The 20,769-nt window shown below is 43.1% G+C and overlaps 1 protein-coding gene across 2 annotated transcripts in view; it reads left to right on the top strand.

The window, feature by feature from the left end:
• Positions 1-18,587, top strand: part of KIF24 (kinesin family member 24) — a 41,941-nt gene extending 23,354 nt beyond the window's left edge. For both annotated transcript variants that reach the window (XM_075739631.1, XM_075739629.1), the window contains exons 7-14: positions 1,205-1,292; positions 3,488-3,609; positions 5,201-5,306; positions 8,013-8,084; positions 8,705-8,814; positions 9,754-12,195; positions 13,050-13,143; positions 15,457-18,587. In XM_075739631.1, coding sequence (XP_075595746.1) covers positions 1,205-1,292; positions 3,488-3,609; positions 5,201-5,306; positions 8,013-8,084; positions 8,705-8,814; positions 9,754-12,195; positions 13,050-13,143; positions 15,457-15,597 — 3,175 coding nt within the window. In that variant the 3' untranslated portion in view covers positions 15,598-18,587. The remainder of the gene's footprint in view (positions 1-1,204; positions 1,293-3,487; positions 3,610-5,200; positions 5,307-8,012; positions 8,085-8,704; positions 8,815-9,753; positions 12,196-13,049; positions 13,144-15,456) is intronic.
• Positions 18,588-20,769: the final 2,182 nt, after the last annotated feature.

A 20,769-nucleotide genomic window follows, 5' to 3' on the forward strand; every position in this document is an offset into this window, starting at 1 on the left:
AGGTAGAGAAAGAACCTTCTTATGGCCAGAAGCTCTTATGCCAACCATTGTGGAGTCCCTGTCTTTCCCTGCTTAAACATAAGGTCTGGCTGTCCCTTCTGCTGTGCCAGTGGGCCTTTGGCTCTTGCGACTCTAGTCTTTGAAGATCCCCTTGACCTCCCACTTGTTGTTGCTTGACACTGCAGAGTCTGCTCACCTTCTTCCTGAGCGCCTTTACCCTGCAGCCCTGTGACTCAACCAGAGCGAGCCTCTGCAAGTGATGCTGCCATCACCACAGCAGTAGCACCTCAGCCCCAGACTCGTTTGGATGGATGTGTACTCCTACAGGAGCTCCATCCCGAATGGAAACTGGGACAACTTAATACATATTTGGTGTAAAATAATCCCTGTGGTCTGAAATCTCTAAATAAAATAACAGTCAGTTAAGCCCTCAGCAGTGAAATCTTTTCAGAGTGATCTTGAAGAAACATTATCTGTCAGCTGCAGGCCTTTAGCAGCCTTGAGAGCACTATCCTGAGAGCACACTAGAGGGCTCAAGAGGGAGGCTTTCTGCCTGAGGAAGTGAGCATCTGTTCTCAAAGGAAGCACCTATATCTGTACCTGTGTGTTCCCTTTCTCCAGAACAGTCTTTGAGGAGCAGGTAGTGCAGTCTGCTATGTAAGGAGGCGATTTACTATGCATGACTATTAGCTATCTTACATGTTTTTGAAGGAAAAGATTAAACTTCCTCCTGTGTGCATCATGTCTATATTCTTCCTGTATACTGTAATGCTGCTGTGTGATTCACAACAGAGATGCTCTGAAATCTGACTCTATGGCTGTGGGACCTGCTATAAATCCTGTGCAAAAATCTTGGCAACCTGAATACAGCATAACTTAGTCTGAATTTTCTAGAGAAGCCTGAGATGCAGTTTAAAGAGAGATAGGAACTCTAAGATGTAAACATGATAATTTACTTCCCTGCTTTAACGTATTTCTGAACTAGCAGAAATGCATTGCTAATGTCTCTTTAGCAGTGAAATGTCAGTGGTACATGTTATAAATGAAATACCTCTTCAGCTCTGAAAATAAATGAATGACAGTAGTGCCTCTCCCCAGTCAGTAGCCTTGATTGTTTTTTCACAGTGTCATAGCACTGACATGTGTTTTCATTGCTGCTGTTTGTGATGTCAGAAATCTCCTTTCTGTACTGTTTCATTTTCAGACTCTTTGCAAGAGAAGATAGCAAGCATGTTGTTCAAATAGTTGGACTGCGGGAGGTTCAGGTGGACTCTGTAGATCTGCTGTTGGAGGTAACTTCTATGTTTGCGATTGGAATTGTTCAGCCTGGAGAAGAGAAGGCTCTGGGGAGACCCAGCTGCAGCCTTCCAGTACCTGAAGGGGCCTACAGGAAAGGTGGAGAGGGACTGTTTATCAGGGAGTGTAGTGAGAGGACAAGAGGTAATGGGTTTAAGCTAAAAGAGGGTAGATTTAGATTAGATGTTAGAAAGAAATTCTTCACTCTGAGGGTGGTGAGGCACTGGAAGAGGTTGCCCGGACAAGCTGTGGATGGCCCCTCCCGGAAGTGTTCAAGGCCAGGCTGGATGGGGCTTGGGCAACCTGGGCTAGTGGAGGGTGTCCCATGGCAGGGGGGTTGGAACTAGATGATCTTTGAGGTCCCTTCCAACCCAAACCATTCTATGATTCTATGATTATTTTTTGTCTTCTACAGCCTCCTTTGCTCATTGGTACGTCATTTACAGAGATTGTTGTTTGTTGTATAGTACATGCGTATGTTCCTGTTTAAGCTTCTGAAATTGGCAAGCCCAGCAGAGCATTGAGAAGTACTATTAAAAATGCCTTTATTCAGTAAGCTTCGTGGGTCACTGTGACTTATGCTAGCAACATACAAGCTGTTGATTTACAGCTGTCGCTTTGGCTGCCACTCCTTGTGGAAAGATCTTTGCCAAGAAATAGACTGCTATCGCTGTTCCAGAAATTAAATAGTGTTCCAGCAGTGGATCCTGAAAGCTGGATAGGTATCTTCTCTCAGTGTGGTTTCTTTGGCTTCTATGAACTTAAATTTTCTATATTCAAGGTATGTGGATGTGGGACAAAAGATATAAATTTGAAAATTAATAGAATTAGAAATTAGAAAATACTTAAGATTGAGCTATTGATCTGAATTAGGATTAAGACTCTGCTTAGATAGTGATGGGTGATAACAGCCAAGTAAAATTAGGATCTTTAAACAATAGCTGACATTCAGCACAAGCAAGGCTTCAGTTTTCCTTCTCTGCCTGGCTGAGCCCTCAAAGGGCACTAGCAAATCTTCTGCATTGTCCTGCAGCAAGCAAGCCAGTTAAATCTGCTTTCTATTTAGCCTGACTTTGCACAGTTTAATTCCTTTCTCAGTAAGGAAGTATAAATGACAAGTGCCTGATAGCGTAATTGAGTCATTAAAATTGGCATGGTGTTGCCCTCCTATATTCCATTGAATTTTGTTCTTCACCTTCCCATTAACTCCAAGCTTCGGGACATACTGGTGATGCTTCTGCAAATCAGAGTGTAAATTTGCTATACAGTTGATTAACACATTCCTCTGTGTAATCACATTCCACACACAGAAGAGCTATTAAGTATTTATTCTTACAGGTATCTGGGCAAAAAATAATTTTATCTTGTCCACAGGCCCTTCTGAACATAGAAATGTCACTGGCTTGACTCAGAGCTTCTGAATAGTCTGCAACAGATATATGGGAAGAGTCTTGAATACATCTGTAGTTATTCAGTATTCATTGATGTTGTATTTGGTTCAGAAATTATCTGCATTTAGCACTAATATAATGCTCAGGAGCTGCAGCAGTTGGTTAGGTTGCTGGTTGAGGACTGGCCACTGAAGGACATGAATAATGCACATCTGTCAACTGAGAACGTATTGATTTTGCTAGGTAATATTTTAATTTGTTCTTACAACCAGAAATAAAATTAATCACTGTTTTATGAATGCTGCTAGACTTTCTGCAATCTTTAAAAGTTTTCAAAAGAGAATTATCCAGATTTGTATCTTGAAAGAGCCTTTGTACTTCTGCCTTGCCTCTCTTCCTTGTTTTCTTATTTTATTGTTGTATTGAGTATAATTGATGTTTTAACTTTGATCCTTACTCTGGCATAATTTCTTTTAGTTATGGAAATGGAGAAAGGTTTTGGCACTTTGTATTTTGTCTGTAACTTTCTAGATAATAGTACTCATCTATTACAACAACTCCTTACTGGGAGTACGCTCTCTAAGCTCTGTAGTGCCACTGCAAGCAAGTCCATATACAAACATCTGGAAGAAACGTTGGAAGGGATCCAGTCTAACTTAACATCTGCCTTGCACCAAATTTTAAGGCTGTAATGAACCATTCCTCCTAATGTTTCCTCATCTTAGGAGGACAAGATCTCTTTCTAAGAGATTGTGTTTTTATTTACAATTTGCTTGGATTTTGTCCCCCTTATTTTGTAGGTGATTTTGAAGGGGGGTAAAGAACGTAGCACAGGAGCTACTGGAGTCAACTCAGATTCCTCTCGATCTCATGCTGTCATCCAAATCCAAATTAAAGACACAGCCAACAGGACATTCGGAAGGTAAGACTAGAAGTGGGAGTGCTCAGGGATGATGAGGAAGTTAAGTCCAGGGACACCCAGGAGGCAAAGAAAGAGGAGGTGTTGAGTTAGTGGGCAGCTGTGAGTTAAATCAGAAGATAGGGTTCAAAGGCACTTTCAGAAGTTTCACAGTCCTTTCTCTTTTCCTAGAAAGAGTCCTAGGGAGAGAGCCACATCTGTGACAGCTTTGTCAAACTTGTTTGTAAAAATTTCCAGTGAAGGAGTTTGGCAATCAAATCCATAACTTCAGTGATAGAAAGCTTTTCCTGTCTGGTCTTAATCTGGCTAAAGGTAGATGTCTGCAATGGGCATATCCACATGTGAGCTTGTCACCTTTCAAGTCAGTAGAAAGAAATAGTCATTTCTGGGATCCAATTCATGTCATTCTGCAGAATGACCTAAAGTAGGTCAGATGGATTTGCCCCTCAAAGCACTTCTGTCCTGTAATTGACTACAAAGGGAGCCTGGGATGACTACTTCAGGTGGAGACGATGCCATTAGAGATGTTTGCCTTTGGTCAGAGGTATCATAGTACCTCACCTAAACCTCTCTGATGATTTGAGAGTGTGACTGATGCTATCTGCAGCAGACAAAAAGAAGAGTTTACTTCCTCTTGTAGCAGCCTTTTTAAATATTTGAAGACTGTAATGTGCCTCTTCTCAGTCATCTTTTCTTCAGACTAAACAACCCAAAGAAATAGACTTGAGGAAAGAGGTCTAGGTATTTATATTACTACTGAGTGTCCAAAATCCATGCTGACACACCCAGTAACTACCATGCAGTCTTGCTTCCCAGGATCTTATTTAACATACAAGGCAAAATGGAAGAGCCACAAATAGTGGAGAGAGGAAAAGACAGCACAGGCAGGCTTAGAAATAGAAGTGTATGTAGTTAGGTTGGTATGCCTTTTTTTTTTTTTTTTTTTTTTTAACTGAAAATGAAGTGGAGCTTGAGTGGGGAAAGGCTCCCCAGATATGCCTATTAGAGAAGTCAGGATTGTCCCAGAAAATGAAGAAGGGCAAAGACAAAGATGCAACCGTTAGTACAGCAGCTGACACCTAGAGCTAGGGAATATGAGAGGGAGTAATGGAGTTTTGTGGAAGGAAGGGACAAGGAACACTGAAAACTCAATGTACTACTTACTACACTAGAAATTTCTGTTCATACTGCCCTGTGTTCCCATTTGACCAGGCAATTGCCTATTTTACCTGGAATGAGAATCAAGAAATGTACAATTTCTTTAACTGTGTTCTTGGGAAGGTACAAACACAGTGCTATCTGGAAAGATTGTGTTGTACTTTAAAAAGCTTATCCATTAAACTGAGGAGCACTCTCATCACATGCAATTACACTTTTTATTATGATTGTGGTAGTGCCAGGATGCTCTGACACTGTTCCTGCTGCTATGCTTACTTTGGTGCCTCAGATATTTCCTGTGGGTATTTCTCTTTGTTCAAAAGTAATTTTTCTGATGTCATGTGTTGCAGCCCTCTGGTTTAAAAAGAAAAAAGAAAAAGAAAAAAGTAAAAAAAACCAAAAGCCCCTAAGATAAATGCAACTTTTTTTTCCCTAGGATATCATTCATTGACTTGGCTGGCAGCGAAAGGGCAGCTGACGCCAGAGACTCGGATCGGCAAACAAAAATGGAAGGAGCAGAAATAAACCAAAGTCTTTTAGCAGTAAGCTACTAGCATGTCTGGGGAAGGTTTTGTATTTAATTATAAGCATGTGTTGTATGATACAAATGAACCACAGAATAACATATGTATGTGTTCTGTGGAGGGGGAAAAAATAACCAAAGTACAAAGTGTGTCCAATTTAATTTGTCTCATGCATGAAAGACAATTTAAGAGGGAAAAGATTTTGTGATGAAAATAAAGTCTTTTTAATCCATTCTTACAGCCAGTCACACAAACACAGCATGGAGAATGTTAGGTATAGCATAATAAATGTCCCATATTTTATTTAGAAAGTTTTGTCCCTTTTCATTCAAGAGAATATTGGCTTTGGATTGCCATATTTGTTTCATAAAAGCACATCTCTTCCTGCTGGTTATTTTCACCACTTGAACTCAGACTTCTTCAAATCAGGAGTAAAGGACTTAAATACTCAAGAACATAGAAACTACCAATTCATGTGTGGGGAGGAAGGAACAGGAAAAAATGCACTCAATGCTAACTGTCTTTTATAACTGTACACAGTTACGTAAAGAAGGATAAGGTGCAAAGAAATGCTGTCTAAGATAAAGCAGAAGTGCTTCTAAGTATAAATTGTGCAGAAGGCTTTGCACCTCCTTTAATTCAAATGAACAAAGCTCACTGATGACTGAGGGCTTCTCTAAGCGAGACTGAAGGTGATAATGCAATCAGTGAGTATGAGTCAACAGTACTGAAGTTAGTGCACAGAACTGTACCTCTTACTGTGCTGTGCTTGCTCTGGTTTGAGAATGTAGAATGTTCTTTTGCACAGAGACTTCCCTGCTGCAGAATATTAGCATTCATACTGGGAGACAGCCTGTATAGTGAATGTGTTTCCGTACTTCATGCTTTTTTTTCTGTACTTGCTGGTGAATAACTGAGGGGTGTGGGGATTCAGGACCTGAATAGAAAGGATTCCTGAGAAATGAGGCTTAAGTAAGCTCATGAAACTCTTTTAAAAGGAACTTTAAAATCAGAGAGTATGTATTTTTGATATTGTGTGAAGCTGAGTAAATGCCTACGCAGTCTACAAGTAGTAACTGAATTAACTATAAAAGGCATCTTTGGGTAAGTGTACATGACCTGCAGCCTGTAAAACCTAGCTCTGCTCTCAATGATCATAACGCCCTCTGCAGGTCTTAAAACACACGAAATTTGAAGTTTGCTACTGGTTTGAATATACATGCTGATTTCAAGTAGAAGATATTCAGATACTGAATTATGAGAAGCAGAATAAAAAATTAGGATAGCTTAATCTCTTACTTGTTAGATGTCTGATTTTTAATAAAACACAGTAAAAGTGAGAAAAGTGTCATTTTAAGTGGGTGTATGTAGAATGTAGTAAGGCTTTAAGTGTAGAAAGGCTGCTTCATGCTAGTATCACCTTGACAATACAGTCTGCTTACAATCTGCTTATTTTTCCTTCAATATTTGCTCTAAATTACTTGTATCATGGCTATACAGCCCATTTCTGCCAATTTAGAGAGCATTCAGGCTTGAAATGGAGTGTAGTGGTATCATGCTTATTCCAGTGGAAACATGGCAAAAAAGTGCACATCTTTGAGTTTGAACATGACATCTTTTTCCAAGGCTGGTAATAAATCAAGGGATGTTCCTTCAAGACTACAGGCTACCTCTGCTGACGGCTATTAACAATAAGAAGTTCTAATGTGTTCTGTGAAAGGCATGGGTGTAGCTAGCTGTTCATGTTCTGTTAGTTTCAATGGGAGCTCTGTAGCTGTATCTCCACTCCCTGCGTAGTCTGTTCTTTACATTCTCAGCGGTTTGTATATCATTCTTATTAGCCTGTCAAAGGTCACAGTGACATGTTCATTTAGACAGAGAGGCTGTATCTATATTTCCTTCTGTGCGTGGGCTTGAACCCAGCTTCTCTCACAGTTAATTGTTTGGTGCTGGTCCATGCTCTTCTCTGTGGTTGGGTTTGGAGTGTTGCACTGATGTGAAGAGGAAATGACTTGAGATCAGCTGCCTTCTAGAACAGCCCAGTGTACCCATGCATAGATAGAACATCTAGAGTGCAGATTATAGTTGGTATGGGGAGGAATATGCACTTACTAGCTCATGCTCTCTCTGACTAAGGTATGAAAATATTGCCAGAGCAGCAGAAGAAATTTGCACTACTGTTGTCCAAAGTTTTCTGGTATTTTTGGAAGGGGAAGAACTTCTAAAAGAGGAAATGAATTTGTAAGATACGGGGCTCAAAAAGCTCAGATCTTAGGGTACACCTGCCCTGCAAGCTGCAGCATAGTCTAGGGTACACCCAATCTGGCTTCAAACTAGTTAGCTGTGGTGCAGGCAGCAACGTCCACCGTGGTGTGGAGCTCTGTGTGTGCTAAACATGTGTATTAACCCAGCTTCTTGGGTTTTGTATAGCCCACAGAGCCATCAGGCAGGGCTGGCTGTGCTCTGTGCTGCAGCTTTGCTCTCTTTCAGTGCAGCTAAACTGCTGCTGTTAACCAAACTAGCTGAAGCTGGCTGTTGGTGGTTGTGGCAGTAGCAAACTCCCCTTGCAAGGGACATCATATACTAGGAGACAAAGGTACATGAGGGAAATAGTACATTCATAGGTTAGGTTTGGTGCAATTCAGTTCCATGCCAGTGTGTGACTAATATGTTTCCCCCCCCTCTGTTTTGTGGTTTTCTTTTTTTCTTTTTTTCTTTTGATAGCTAAAGGAATGCATTCGGGCATTGGATCAGGAACACGCGCATACTCCTTTTCGGCAAAGCAAATTAACTCAGGTAATATGAGCAGAAAGGTTTCCCTGATCAGGAAAAAATAAATAAACAAAAAAATTAAAAAAGGGCATAATTCAATGACTGCTGTTAAACTCTTGAAGAAAAGAGAAATGCATAACTTTTGCAAACATTAATTTTTAAGGTAATCACAGAATTAAGGCCAACTGCCAGTTCCCCACGTCAATCCTGGAGACTAACTTGGTAAAAACCAAATAAACCAAAAACTAAAACTAAACAAAACCCCCAAACACTATCTTCCAGACTCATTCAGAATTACCATCCATCTCTACCCAGTCTTGCATCTTCTGTGCAGTAACAGTCATGGGAGCTTTCATCAACATTTCTTCACTCCAATTGTAACATATGCTTTATTCCTCAAAACATATAGGTACCCTTGTGGCACCTGGTACAAGGGCTTGTTCAGAACCCTGATTAACACTCTTACTCATTTTAAATTGTAAACAAAGAATTACAAGACAAATTGGGACGACTACCTTAAAAAAAAAAAAGATACAGTAACCGTGCATCACCTGACTCATGTTAAACAACTGCCTCTGAACACATTGCTAATTTACAGGAAATGCAATGTACATGAATTGCTAAGAATTTCCTTCCAACCCTAGGTGCTAAAGGATTCTTTCATTGGCAATTCCAAGACGTGTATGATTGCCAATGTGTCACCTAGCCATGTAGCTACAGAGCATACCCTGAACACTTTACGATATGCTGACAGGTAAGTGATGAAGCTCAATCTTGTCAAGGTGAAAAACACAAAGAAAAAGGTAGTGTATGATGTTTGTGGTTACATTTTATTTTGGTTGCATTGGAAATGTTGATTTAAGCAATAAATGCAATTTTCACATTGCAAATAAAATCCTTACCTGTTCCAACTCTTACATTTGGTCTTAAAATTCTCTGGGTCTTGTAAATCCTTTCTGAAGCTTTCACAGCTTTAGTGGCGAAAGTATCACTGTGCTCCTTGTAACTGCAGGATAACTAACCTCAGCAATCAAAAGCTTTGGTTTAGTTTTGTATTCTAGTTCTGCCTACTATATGTGCAAGTCCTTCACCCTGCCTCCTGCACAGGAGGTGGTAAATTCCAGGCTGTGCAATGCTGGGGTTAAGGGGACAAGAGATGCTTAAGGGGAAGAGGAGTAAAAAAAAAAAAACCAGTCTGAGGGGATAGGGTGATAACAGTTAAGTGGTTCTTCACAGTTGCTCCGAAAAGTCTGATCCAGGAACACTGTAGCCCTGTACACATATCATCTGAGCTAATTAGCCCCACTGCAACTACTCCAAAAGCCCTAGTTTGTGTCTTGTGGGACTCTATGATGTGCTGTGGAGAGCACTAGCTTGTCTGGAGCTGGCACTGTGCCATGCTGCATTATAAAGTGTGAAAATGAAACCCCCTTACACTGAAACAGAGCCCATCTTGTCATTTGACTTGTTACGCACTGTCCAAGGAAGCACTTCAGAATACTGCTATAGACCTCTCCAGAAGTTCAGGCATTTTGGCAGAGTTTTTGATGCCCATGTGGATCAGTGACAATTAAAACAGAAATCATGACATCGAATTCAGTGTTTAGCCTTAATATGTGAAAGCATTAGTTTGTTCTGAAGACACTTGTTTATCTGAAAACATGACATCTTCTAAAGCCATCCTCATTTACAGGGTCAAAGAGCTGAAGAAAGGAATTAAATGTTCTACCCCCGTCACAAACAGGCGTTGGACAGCTGGAAATGTATCTCCAAAACGTGTCCAAAACTCTTCCTCTTTGCCACCTGGGGAAAAGAGCTCTCCAAAGAAAGTGAAGCTGGGCCTCCAGCATCCCTCAAATGCTACAAAAACAAAGGCATGTCCTGCAGCACCCCAGCCACCGAGTGTCCCTTTTACCTCAACCCCCAGGGGAATCAACAAAGGACATACCTACAAAGGAAATCCCAGCTCACCGTGGTTCCACCATGCTAGCCCAGTTAAGGGAGTCCTACGGCTGGCGCATCCCCTGAAGAAGAAAACTGATGATCTGTCCCATCACTCTGAAAAGAACCCCACTGCGAAGGATTTCATCATCAAAAATGCTGTCATGGCAGAAACAAAAGAGAGTGGCCAGAGAGACAAGTATATGCAAGACAGACCACCTGTCCAGTGCCTAAAAGTCCAAACAGTGCAGCCTGTTCAGAAACAGCTTGTTTCTAGAGATGATTTTTCCTTTGGAGATGGAAATCTGCCTTCTGATGACAGACAGGAATGGGGAAATGCCTTTGCTAAACCATGTGTTGAAACCTGGACAAATCTGCCTCCATTTCAGAAGGAAAGGGAAGAGCATTTACGTCTTTATCACCAGCAGTTTCAGCAGCCACCTATTCTACAGCAAAAACTGAACTATCAACCTCTTGAGAGGTTTTTAACACAATACAAGGCCCAGGAGATTCAAGTGAAGCAGGAGATGAGCCTTACTCCCACAGAAGTACAGAGCAAAGAGGGGATGCAGCTGGAAGATCTGGATGATAGTGATTTCAGTGAAGATTCTTTCTCACCTGTCTGTAGTCAAAAGAGCGTGAAAACAAGAAACACCAACAAATGCAGTCAACATTCATTTTTTCTTCATCAAAGAGAACAAGGAACTGAGGAAGAGCAAAAACGCCCAAAGCGACAGAATTTATTTTTTAAATATGCAATACCTATGCAAGAACATGAACTAGATGACAGCTGGGATTGTAGTGAGGGCAGCCCAAAGACAGAGGAATCCATTAAAAATGCAGGTTACAGCAAAACTCCATCAGACTGGAGCTATGACTTAACAGGCGAGTCCTCTCCAAGCAATACTGCAGAAAAACCTTACTGCCTGCAGGAAGATCCTGCTTGTAACTGGAAAAATGACAAAGATTTCCTAGCTGATCACAAACAGTACAAATCCAAACACAGACATCTCATCTACTCCAGTGAAGCCACCTTAACTCCAGAAAAGGATGCTTCAAACTTGTATGTTTCTCCTATATTGGAATCAGGAACTCCAGAGTGCAAAGAGATTGATGTGCAACATGAAGAGAAGGAAGAATCCACTTTGGATAGACAGGCTGCTCTTGCAGGAGATATAAAATGGAAAGCTCGAAAAAATGGAGTTAACCATTGTGGATCTTCTGGTTGTTCCTCAGAATTCACTTCGGAGCTTATGGCCCCTCTCACAGTATCCCTTCTTGACTATAAGGAAACAACTGATACAGAGAAAGTGTCTTCTAACCAAGAGAAGTCCCCCCATGTGAAGCAGATGTCGGACAGGAACATACGTGGCTCCCAGAAAATGTTTGAGGAAGAGGGCTGGCAATGTACAAGAAGCAGAGCTCTGACAGACAGCATGCTGGAACTGGGGGAGCAAATGCGTCGTGGTGGAAGACACTGCGGCCTGCTGCGTTCCCCACAAACAGGGGACAAGTGGCGTTCACCTGCCTGCTGCGATATGAAGCCCTGCTGCTGCCTTCTGGGCTCAGGTTCATCGAAGCAAGGCATCATTCATAGTTTATTTGTTGGATGTGACCTGACAGAAACACCCACAGTTGAATCCAGGGGCTCCAGGGGAGAGAGAGAGGGTGGTTTGTTTCTCAGTAACTCAATGTGCAAAGAATATTCAAGTGGCACACACTGTGATGCTGATGTTAAAGATAGTACTGGTAATTCAGGAAAATCTAACTCAAATCAAGGACCCAGTGTTGAGCCCATGGCTCAGAAAATAAATGCTGATAAACCTGAAAAGAGCTATTTTTCAAGTACACCATGCTTTCTTAGTGCGGGAAATACGGATTACGCAGTCTGGTCACCCTCTCAGGAAAGCACCCTGCTGTTGCAGCCCAAGTCAGGACTGAGGAATGAGAATTTCAGTCATTCTGAAGATCCACCTAAGTCATCATTCAGCAATGAGGAAATAGCATTGCTAAAAAACAAGTTCATGCAGAGTATTTTTACACAAGAGACTTTTGCTGCGGATTCAGGATCTGCAACCAAAGATAATAAGCCATTAGCAAATGCAAAGAGCCCATCCGGTGTGTCCAACAGCAGCTCTCCAAGTGCTACATCAGAGATGGGAAAATGGCAGAGGGAAACCCTAGAAAAGGCACAGTAAGTCTTGCTCATTACTGAAGTTTGTCATGAAGCTTAGAAATTCTAGACACATGATACATTTGGCTTTATTTGTATATCATACTTATATGTACTTTAAAAACTGATGGGAAGTCAATCTATGAAATAATAAGATTAATGGTAATTTATAGTAATTATCTTATAAATATATGATTGCCTGTTATTTAGTTATATTCTGAAATCTCACAGGAAGCCAATTATTCTGTTACAGCTTCCTAGGATAATGCTAGAGGAATGAACATCATAATACAAACTGCAGTTCTCGGTAACTAATTGGCTTCCTATAAGTTGTGAAGTACCTAACATAGATTAAAACCTCCCATCAAGAAGCAGGTGATAGCTGTTCCATCTCTATGGAAAGAAAAACAGCGAGAGCAGCTGGGCAGTCACTGAAGAGGCAGATGTCAAGCTTCAAAGTACTGTGAGCTGCCATTGTCAGCTCCTGAGGACTGAACTGCATTCATGTGACTGAAAATGTTGGTCAGAGAAACTTGCTCAGAGGAATCAGCAGCAGCACTGCCTGTTTTTCACCAAATTAACTTACAACTTCATGGTTGTAAGCCATTTTTTTTGCTCCTAGATTTCCCCGTGGTAAAAAGAAGTATGTGGCCCTGTTCTGCCCCTGCTAACAAGAGGCTGTGGTCACTCCTCTCAGTCATCAAGGTTGTCTTTAACCCCAAACCACTGCACTTCACGGAGCACTGGTGTGCACTTTCTGAATGCCAGGGACCACAGGACAGCAAGGCTTCCTCCTTAAAGGTTTATTGAGGGCAACAGTAATTATAGATAGTGAAGCAGGCTATGTAACCATTGGTATATTTTATGTTAATCAGACAGGCTGTAATTCAGGCCCATCAGCAGCAGCTGGATGAAATGGCATCCTTGTGCTTCAAGGAAGAGTGCTTGATAAATCGGATGTCAGCAACGGTGAGTGTTTCAGATGATGATTTTGGTGCCCATTGAACTTGCATAAATTAATCTTAGAGATTATTAACTTGAATTAGTGATGCAACATTCCTTGTCAGTTCTTCCTCTCATTCTCTGATGCCTCCCCAAGTCCTAGGACAGGCTGGTTATTTTCAGTACCTGTTGTGTCTTTGCCAGTCTCCACAATGCCAGGTCCTTGGGGGAGAAGGATACTGACGGGCCAACTCCGAACATCTTGTCTCTGATAAAACAGCTTTCTCTTATCTTGCATCATGGGTACCAGACTGTACCAAACAGGGCATCTTTCCATGCAACATTTTTCTCCTTACGGGCTGGAACACGTAAATCAATACCACAGTAAACAACACATCCCTAAAAGCATGACACTGTGATGTTGCAGTTGGTGTAGTGCTGCATTGCCTCTTCCTTCTGGGAGTCCCTGCCTGTCACACTGCAGATGTGCCAACGCCTGGCCCCACTCGCTCCAGTGCTCTAACCACTGTGACTTTCGCCCTCACAGGCTCTTGACTTTTGTCACTCAAGTGTTTCTTGACTTATCCTTGTCTCAGATAACAGTAGTGTAGGCTGGACCTAGAGACTGGCACCTGCATGGCCCCGCTGCTAGCCAGACAATCCCAGTTCTGTTTCTCCTGCATCCAGATAGATGCATGTCACAGCTGTGTGAGGTGAGATGTGACATCTCACCCAGGTTATTAATATTTCCCAGGGAGAACTTCCTGCCTTCCTACTTCCATCATCAATAAAGCCAAGCTCCATTACTGCATTACATTATCAAATCATTTCATTTCCTATCACAGTTCAGATCTGAAGTACAGCTACAGGGACTCTTGCCTCAGGGATTTCAGAATGGACCCGCATGTGGCTTATTTGCTGTGATTTCCAGCTGTATGAGATGTGTTACCAGATAACATACAGAAGTTTGCAAAGCAGCACAGGAGCCATAAACTGTTATTAGTTTTGTGGCAGGGAATGCAGTGATACAAAGCAATCTTTTATTTTTAAATTTTTTTAAATCTTTTGAGATTGTTCTTCCTAAGTAAGTCCATTGGTGATTGGACACCAGCCACCCCCCCCCCCACCCCCCCCCCGCCCTTGCATTTCTTTGCCCCTTGCAGCAAGCAATCATTTTCTGGCTAGCAGAATTACAAGCTTGCCAGGCCTCCCAGCAGTGTGTGAATAATTTATATCCTGTAGTGTTATTTCACAGCGTGACCTTTCTTGGGGCAATGAACTTGGATTGGAATTCCCACATCAGTTTCTCTTCTTCCACTTTCAGATGGTTGCAACTTCTCCAACCATGAAACTTTGGCTGCAGGAGAGACTCCTGCCAACACTGGCCACATACTGAACGAAGCACTACTTGAAGTGCTTAAGAAAAATGTACACAGCAGCTGGGCTGGTCTTTGTTACAGTTCTGATGGCCCTGCAAGACAAAGATACACTGCATGAGATAGCTAGAGTCCTGCCAAATAAGCTTTTGAACAATTGATTCTCATGCAGTAGCAGTTGAAGTCCTTTGCCCTGAGGCTGCTGACACCTCCCAGCTTCTTAGATGCTGACCTGTGAAAAGAGGCACCAAACTCTGCTCTCAGCTGGAGAGCAGAGCGAGTCTGAGTGCTCCTTTATTAATACAAGCCCTACTTAGAAATAACTGCCTCCATTTCAATCACAGTTTCATATAATTTTTTATCCATGTGGCAGGTTGGTATGGAAGGTAGAGTTCCCCTTGGCTGAGGGTATATACACTGCTGATATTTCCCATGCTGGATCTAGCAGACCTGTGGCCATGCAGGAGCTGGACTGGCCCTGTGACCTGATGTGAAATAATCCCTCTGTTTCCCACGAATGGGCTACTATTATGTCTGGTCAATGGGTGGCCCAGCTCACGATATATTGTCATGATTGCTCAATCCAATAGGAGAGGTGTCAGGAACCAAGTTCAGTATATTGTAAAACTGCACGTTAGATGACCAGTCCCTATACCGAACCTTTGAAAAGCTAACTGGTGTAGGAAAGTGACACCAGGTGCTTTATACATTTTTATTTTCAAACCATTGTATTAGCTGTAATTTCACCAACAGATAAAGCTACCGGCGTAAGTTATCCTCAGGATTTAGAGGCATTGACGTTTGTGAGGATCAGGACTTTAATAAGGAAACACTGATTTAAACTACTACACTGCAGAATGGAAACCATGCTTTTATGTATTGCTGCTGTGCATAAAATATGCTGATTTTCTCCAACCTGGTGCTACTGTTGTTCCCTAAACTTTCCTTTTGCTTTCCTCACCAGGATTTTCAGAATTTTGTGACCAAGCTGGATGAAGTCTTGGTACTGAAATCGAAGTGTATCCAAACAATGCGAGCCCAGCTTCAACTCTATTTAGCCTCTCCTGGCACTGACCTGTCCCTGCAAACACCTCCACCAGTTTAGACCTTCTTTGCTTGCACATGCACAAGAACAGCTACAGAAACAGCCAGTGTTTTGCCACACCTCGTGCTGCAGAGTGTGGGTGGGTAGGGGATAGTTTTTGGTTTGACATTTGTGATTAGTGCGTGTTTTAGATAAGGATGGAGAGAATTCAGAGTAAATGAGCTGATGACTTGGCACTACAAGCTTTTGTATTTTCCTTAATACCAGTAAGCCATGTTCTTAAGAATAACAATTCAGCAGCCTTTAACTATTGCAGCAGGCAATCCTGTCCACAGTATTCATAGCAGCTTCTCACATGTTAAAGGCACTTCTGTGTTGCCAAGAAAATGATGGGGGAAGAAAAAAAAGACTTTGAAGTCAGACACAGGTCTGAACAGAAAAGGTCAAAAGCTATCCAGAAAAGTGTTTGCAAACAGAAGCCAAGAAAGAGAGAGAAGCCACTGTTTGTCAAGCACACTAACATAACTAGATGGAACTCAAGGCAGGGCAAGAAGTGCTGTGACTTTCAGAAGAAGGAAGGCTATTGTTGTATTTGTTCTTTGCTTGGGACTAACATTCCAGAGCTCCTGAAAGAGGTGGCTTAAGGTATGGGCAATGAGTGGTTTAGCTGGGACTTTGTACCAAAGGTTTATCTAGTGTGTTACTAAGCATGTGGGTTTCATACTGCTGGCAACAGCGAGAGGCCAACAGCTTACCCACTACAAACAATGTCTGATCTCTGCACTGTGGCACAGCTGTGGAGTCATCATTGTCCGGGTTGACAGAATTGATTTTTCACATCAAAAGAGGGGTTGGTTAGAGGCAGTAGGATTTCAGAAGCTGCTAACAGTGCTGTTATGTGAAGCTGGTATTTGAATCAAGAACTACAGAAGTATCAGCTGGAGCCCTGCAAAAGCTCTGCTGCTGCATGTATCACATCTGAACCACAAAACAAGTCTGCTTGCTGAAACCATAAGTGACTTTTTGAAACAGACTCAGCTGACAACATGCTGTGCGAGTGCTCCCACTCCAAAATTAGGGCTGTTACAGCACATTCAGCCATCTCAGTGTCTCCTCACTAATGCCTGTGGTAGTGCCATCAAAGCCTGCTCAGTAGCCTGAAATGCCAAGGGTAAGGAAACACTGCTGTCTGACCAGCTGTGAATTTTGCTACCTGCTTCTACAGCTACCCCCAGGAGCCCAGGTTTCATCAATACAGTAATCGCAGTGACACACAGTTATCTAGGTTGCATAGTTGGTGCAAACACTCCCAGGAATGTCATATAGCATAGTCCTGGGGAACAGAGGTGCAAGGGGCAGACTCATGACAGAAGAAAGTCCTACATCAGTCCCCTGACTGTTGGGGTCTTTTAGCACTGGTTAGTCTCCATGTTGCAATTGAGACTGATTACTCTATGGAGCAGAGTCCCTCCAGGGACAGAGTTTATGGTGCTCAAGATGGTTCCTGCATCCAGGTTACAGGCCAGCAGCAAGTCACACCCAAACCCAGGTGTCCCAGCCCCCTTTTCAGAAGCCTTCCTTGCCTAGAGAAATGAAGCTTTCAGGAGCAAGGCTCTTAGTGTCAGCAGTATTTTGGTATTTGTGTACAGCGCAGAGCCATGTTGCTTGACAGCCACCAAACAGCTATAAAGCAGTGGGACACCCAGTGTCTTGTTAAAACCATGGAGGGAAGAGTAGGCATTAAACCAAGCTCCACTTTAAGACAAGCAATTCTTAGCAATCCTCCCTCCACCTCCTGGGGCCAGGGAGAGCTTTTCTGTGCGTAAGAGATGGAGAACACAAGGCAGTTGGGTTGTCCTTGTACCTTCTGAAACCATAAATGGATGTGAGCATTTACAGTAGTTTCCCCAGCACCTTCTCGGTGAGCATACAGAAAACAGGGGAGTTGCTGAGGAGTTTTGCAACTTCATTTGGAGCCAAGGAAAATGAGATCCCTAGCCAGTAATACAGTGCTATGGAGGAAAACTTTCCCTTCACATACTTGGGAGATGAGTATGGTGATTGTACTTTCAGGGGTTTTTAAGAGCAGTTCAGCGACGTATTTCACAGGCATTTTCGGTCTCTCACCCCACCTGGCCATTTCTAAAGCAACACACAAGGAAGAACTACTCGCACAACCAATAGCACAATGTCCTAACCTTGGTAATTTCAGAGGTAGTTGTAACCAGACAGATGAGTGACCAAAAATTTCCACGAGCAGAGGAGATGGGAGTTAAGTCAGCCACCAAATTTGAGCCACCTGTGATTCCTGTCCAGTCCTGGCAGATCCGAGCCCCAGCACAAGTTCCCAGAGCAGGAACTATGTGCTCCCTGGAGGAATGGCCAGGAACACTGAGAAACAACAAATATAAAAAAAAAAATTATCAGACCTTGTTGTTTAACTGGAGCCATCCAGCCAATCCACAAGACTATACCTTGTTAAATGCACGATTTTATTACCAGTCTGTTCTCAGAATTTTGTTTTCCCTACTGAATGCGAGACTTGGCTAAAATAAAATAAAGCAGCCCTGGCTGTGAAAATCTGCCCATCCTTGGCAGTAACAGGACTACAGACCTGCTTGAAGTGCGGCATGCCAAGGAGATACCAAACCTGGGTTCCTAGCATGCAATGGAAACTACCAAAGCTGTTGTCAAAAATACTAATGTTTTTCTCTCCACTTTTAAGGTTACTACCTAGATGCTGCTTTAATTCTTGTGTGAAAGTGTGCTAAATGAGCATTTTAGAAGTGCTTCTTCCTGCTGTTTGATACTGCAGTGACACCCAGTATGAATGGTTTTCATTTTATCTTGAGGAATGTATGCAAAAATGTCATTACAGCAGCCTAAGCAATCAAGAGAGCCACGTACAATCAAATAAATACAGAACTAAAATGGGCTCACTTTTCTATTCAGGTGCAAGACAGACTATTAATGCTCATGGCAGATGCTTGATATTTTATTTGAATAATTGACATTATTTAAAATAAATTTACTACAGAACTCTGGAAAAATTTGTTGTAAAGTAAATGCGATCTAAACACCCGTTTGTTTGATTGCAAAAGATTATCTGGGGCTGGGAGTCAGCGTTAGATCCCCTTCGCACCCAGCTTGTTGACATAGCTGGTGCTTCAGAAGCTGGCCTCCAGCCTCCAGCCACGCGTGGCTGACCCGAACAGCCCACAGCGGCAGCAGACTGACCCTTGCACCAGGTTTTGCTGCACCGCCGCAAAAGCCAGCGGTCTCCCCAGCATGGAGAGCTGCCCAGCCACACACCGTGCATAAAAGCTGCTGACACAGGCTCTGGGCTAGGTGACCTGCACTGCCCAAGGGCGCTCTGGCAGAGCCAAGCTGCTGCAAGAGGCAGAAGGCCAGCCAAAGGGAGCCTTGGGCCACATTGCAGCCCTAGGGCATGGGGGTGGCTGCAGCTCCCGGTGCCTGACGGACTGTAGGACCCCAGTAGGAAGTCACCCTCAAAACAAGGCAGCAACCACAGCAGCACCTCTCACCCCACCACATCTCCAGCCATCTGCAGACAGATTAGGAGGCCTCAGCTGCTCCTGTGTGGGTGACTGATAGCTCATCAGCATCCTTACCCAGCTGCTGCTGCCCAGGAACCCTCAGGAGGCAGCTCAGGGGGTCTCTGGCTCAAAGCACAGCCACTGGTTTTGGATCTGCCTCTCCATCAAGGCACCCAGACCTCGGTATCTGGCAGCAGCTAGCACAAGAAGGCAGAACAACCTCTGATGAAGTTAAAACAGTGACAAGTGCCAGGTACATAAATCAATCTGACCTGAGAACCTACGAAAAAGCCCTAAGGTTTCAGGTGTGACTGGGGCGACCATCATCATCTCACCAGCTAGCAGGAGGGCAGAGCCCAGCCTTGCACGAGCCATCAGCAGGACCTGCCCACACGCAGGCTAAGCTCTGTTCAAAACTTGACCACAGAGAATGACAGTACCAGAGTCACTAGTGACACATGGTGCCCAAAACAACTTTCAAGTCTCATCACCTCATGTCACTTCTTGTATGTGTCTTCAGAAGTGCCTCTCCCCTCACTCTGCGGTCTTTCCTTCTGTAAGCAGCCACCACAGAAACACACTTCCAGCCTTAGGCCACCCAGTGATGTAAACCCAAAAACCTCACTGCCGAAGCAAGAGCAACATCACCAGGGAAGTTAAAGATGGGTATGTCTCTTTGGAAGGAGACCAGCTTCACAGGTATGACTTCCCATCTCGACCTCCCTGCTCTCACCTCTACAACAGTCTCCATAAGCAGAGCGGTTTGTGTAGTGGTGTCAAGAGCCAGCCCTGTGCGGGGACTGTGAAAAAACTTAACACACATTAAGACAACAAAAGAGATTATTTTATTCAGAGGTTTTGTCTAAATAGTTGTTTCTTCACTGGCAAGACTTCTTGCCCCTTCAGGACTGCCTAGTACCAGACAGGGATTTGCTTGGATATTAATTCTGAGTAAACCAAAACAAGCAACAGTGGCACAGTGTCAGCAGTGACTGTAAAGCAGTCTGAGTTTTGTTTCCCAGCTTTTCTGACTAATCAGGAACCCCATTTCCTTGTTTCAAACTGTCACATTTCTCACCTGGGAAGGAAAGCTGGGCAACTGCTTTACCTGCACCCACAAAGATGCACCAGCTGCTGAATGTCCATCTTAGGTTTTAACTTCAGCTCCACCACCAGAAGCTGGTGAAGCTCAGTGCTATGGGATACAATGCAAGGCAATCTGTCCTGGTCCTACTCATCATCCATCCCCACATCTCCTAAATATTTGCCAGCTACATCTCTCCTCAGCATCGTTTTGTTTCAACTAAAGGTACGTAATTAACATTGTTGAGCACCTCACAGAGAATTCCAAGAGTTAACACTGGACCCAAGTTAGATGTTTCGGTCATATAAAGCTAGCAACGTAACAGAAAGAAATGCCATCTCCTTTGGGGTCCTGATGAGCTAAAACCTCCTGCTGAAAAACCTAAACTGAAGCAACAAGCCAAGCCTTTTCCCAGTCCTGAAATCCAATGCTCCCAGCTCCATGCTCTAACATGAGTTTGGATCCCTAGGCTTGTTTTTTGCAACAAACCAGAAACGAGCTACAGAAAAAAGCAGCATGTTCCACCACTGCAGCCGCCTGCCCAGAGACCTCTGGCTGTTCTGCCCACTGCAGTGTTCATACATGCCTACA

Source organism: Balearica regulorum, chromosome Z, assembly GCF_011004875.1.
Source record: "Balearica regulorum gibbericeps isolate bBalReg1 chromosome Z, bBalReg1.pri, whole genome shotgun sequence".
In the NCBI taxonomy this organism is placed as follows: domain Eukaryota; kingdom Metazoa; phylum Chordata; class Aves; order Gruiformes; family Gruidae; genus Balearica; species Balearica regulorum.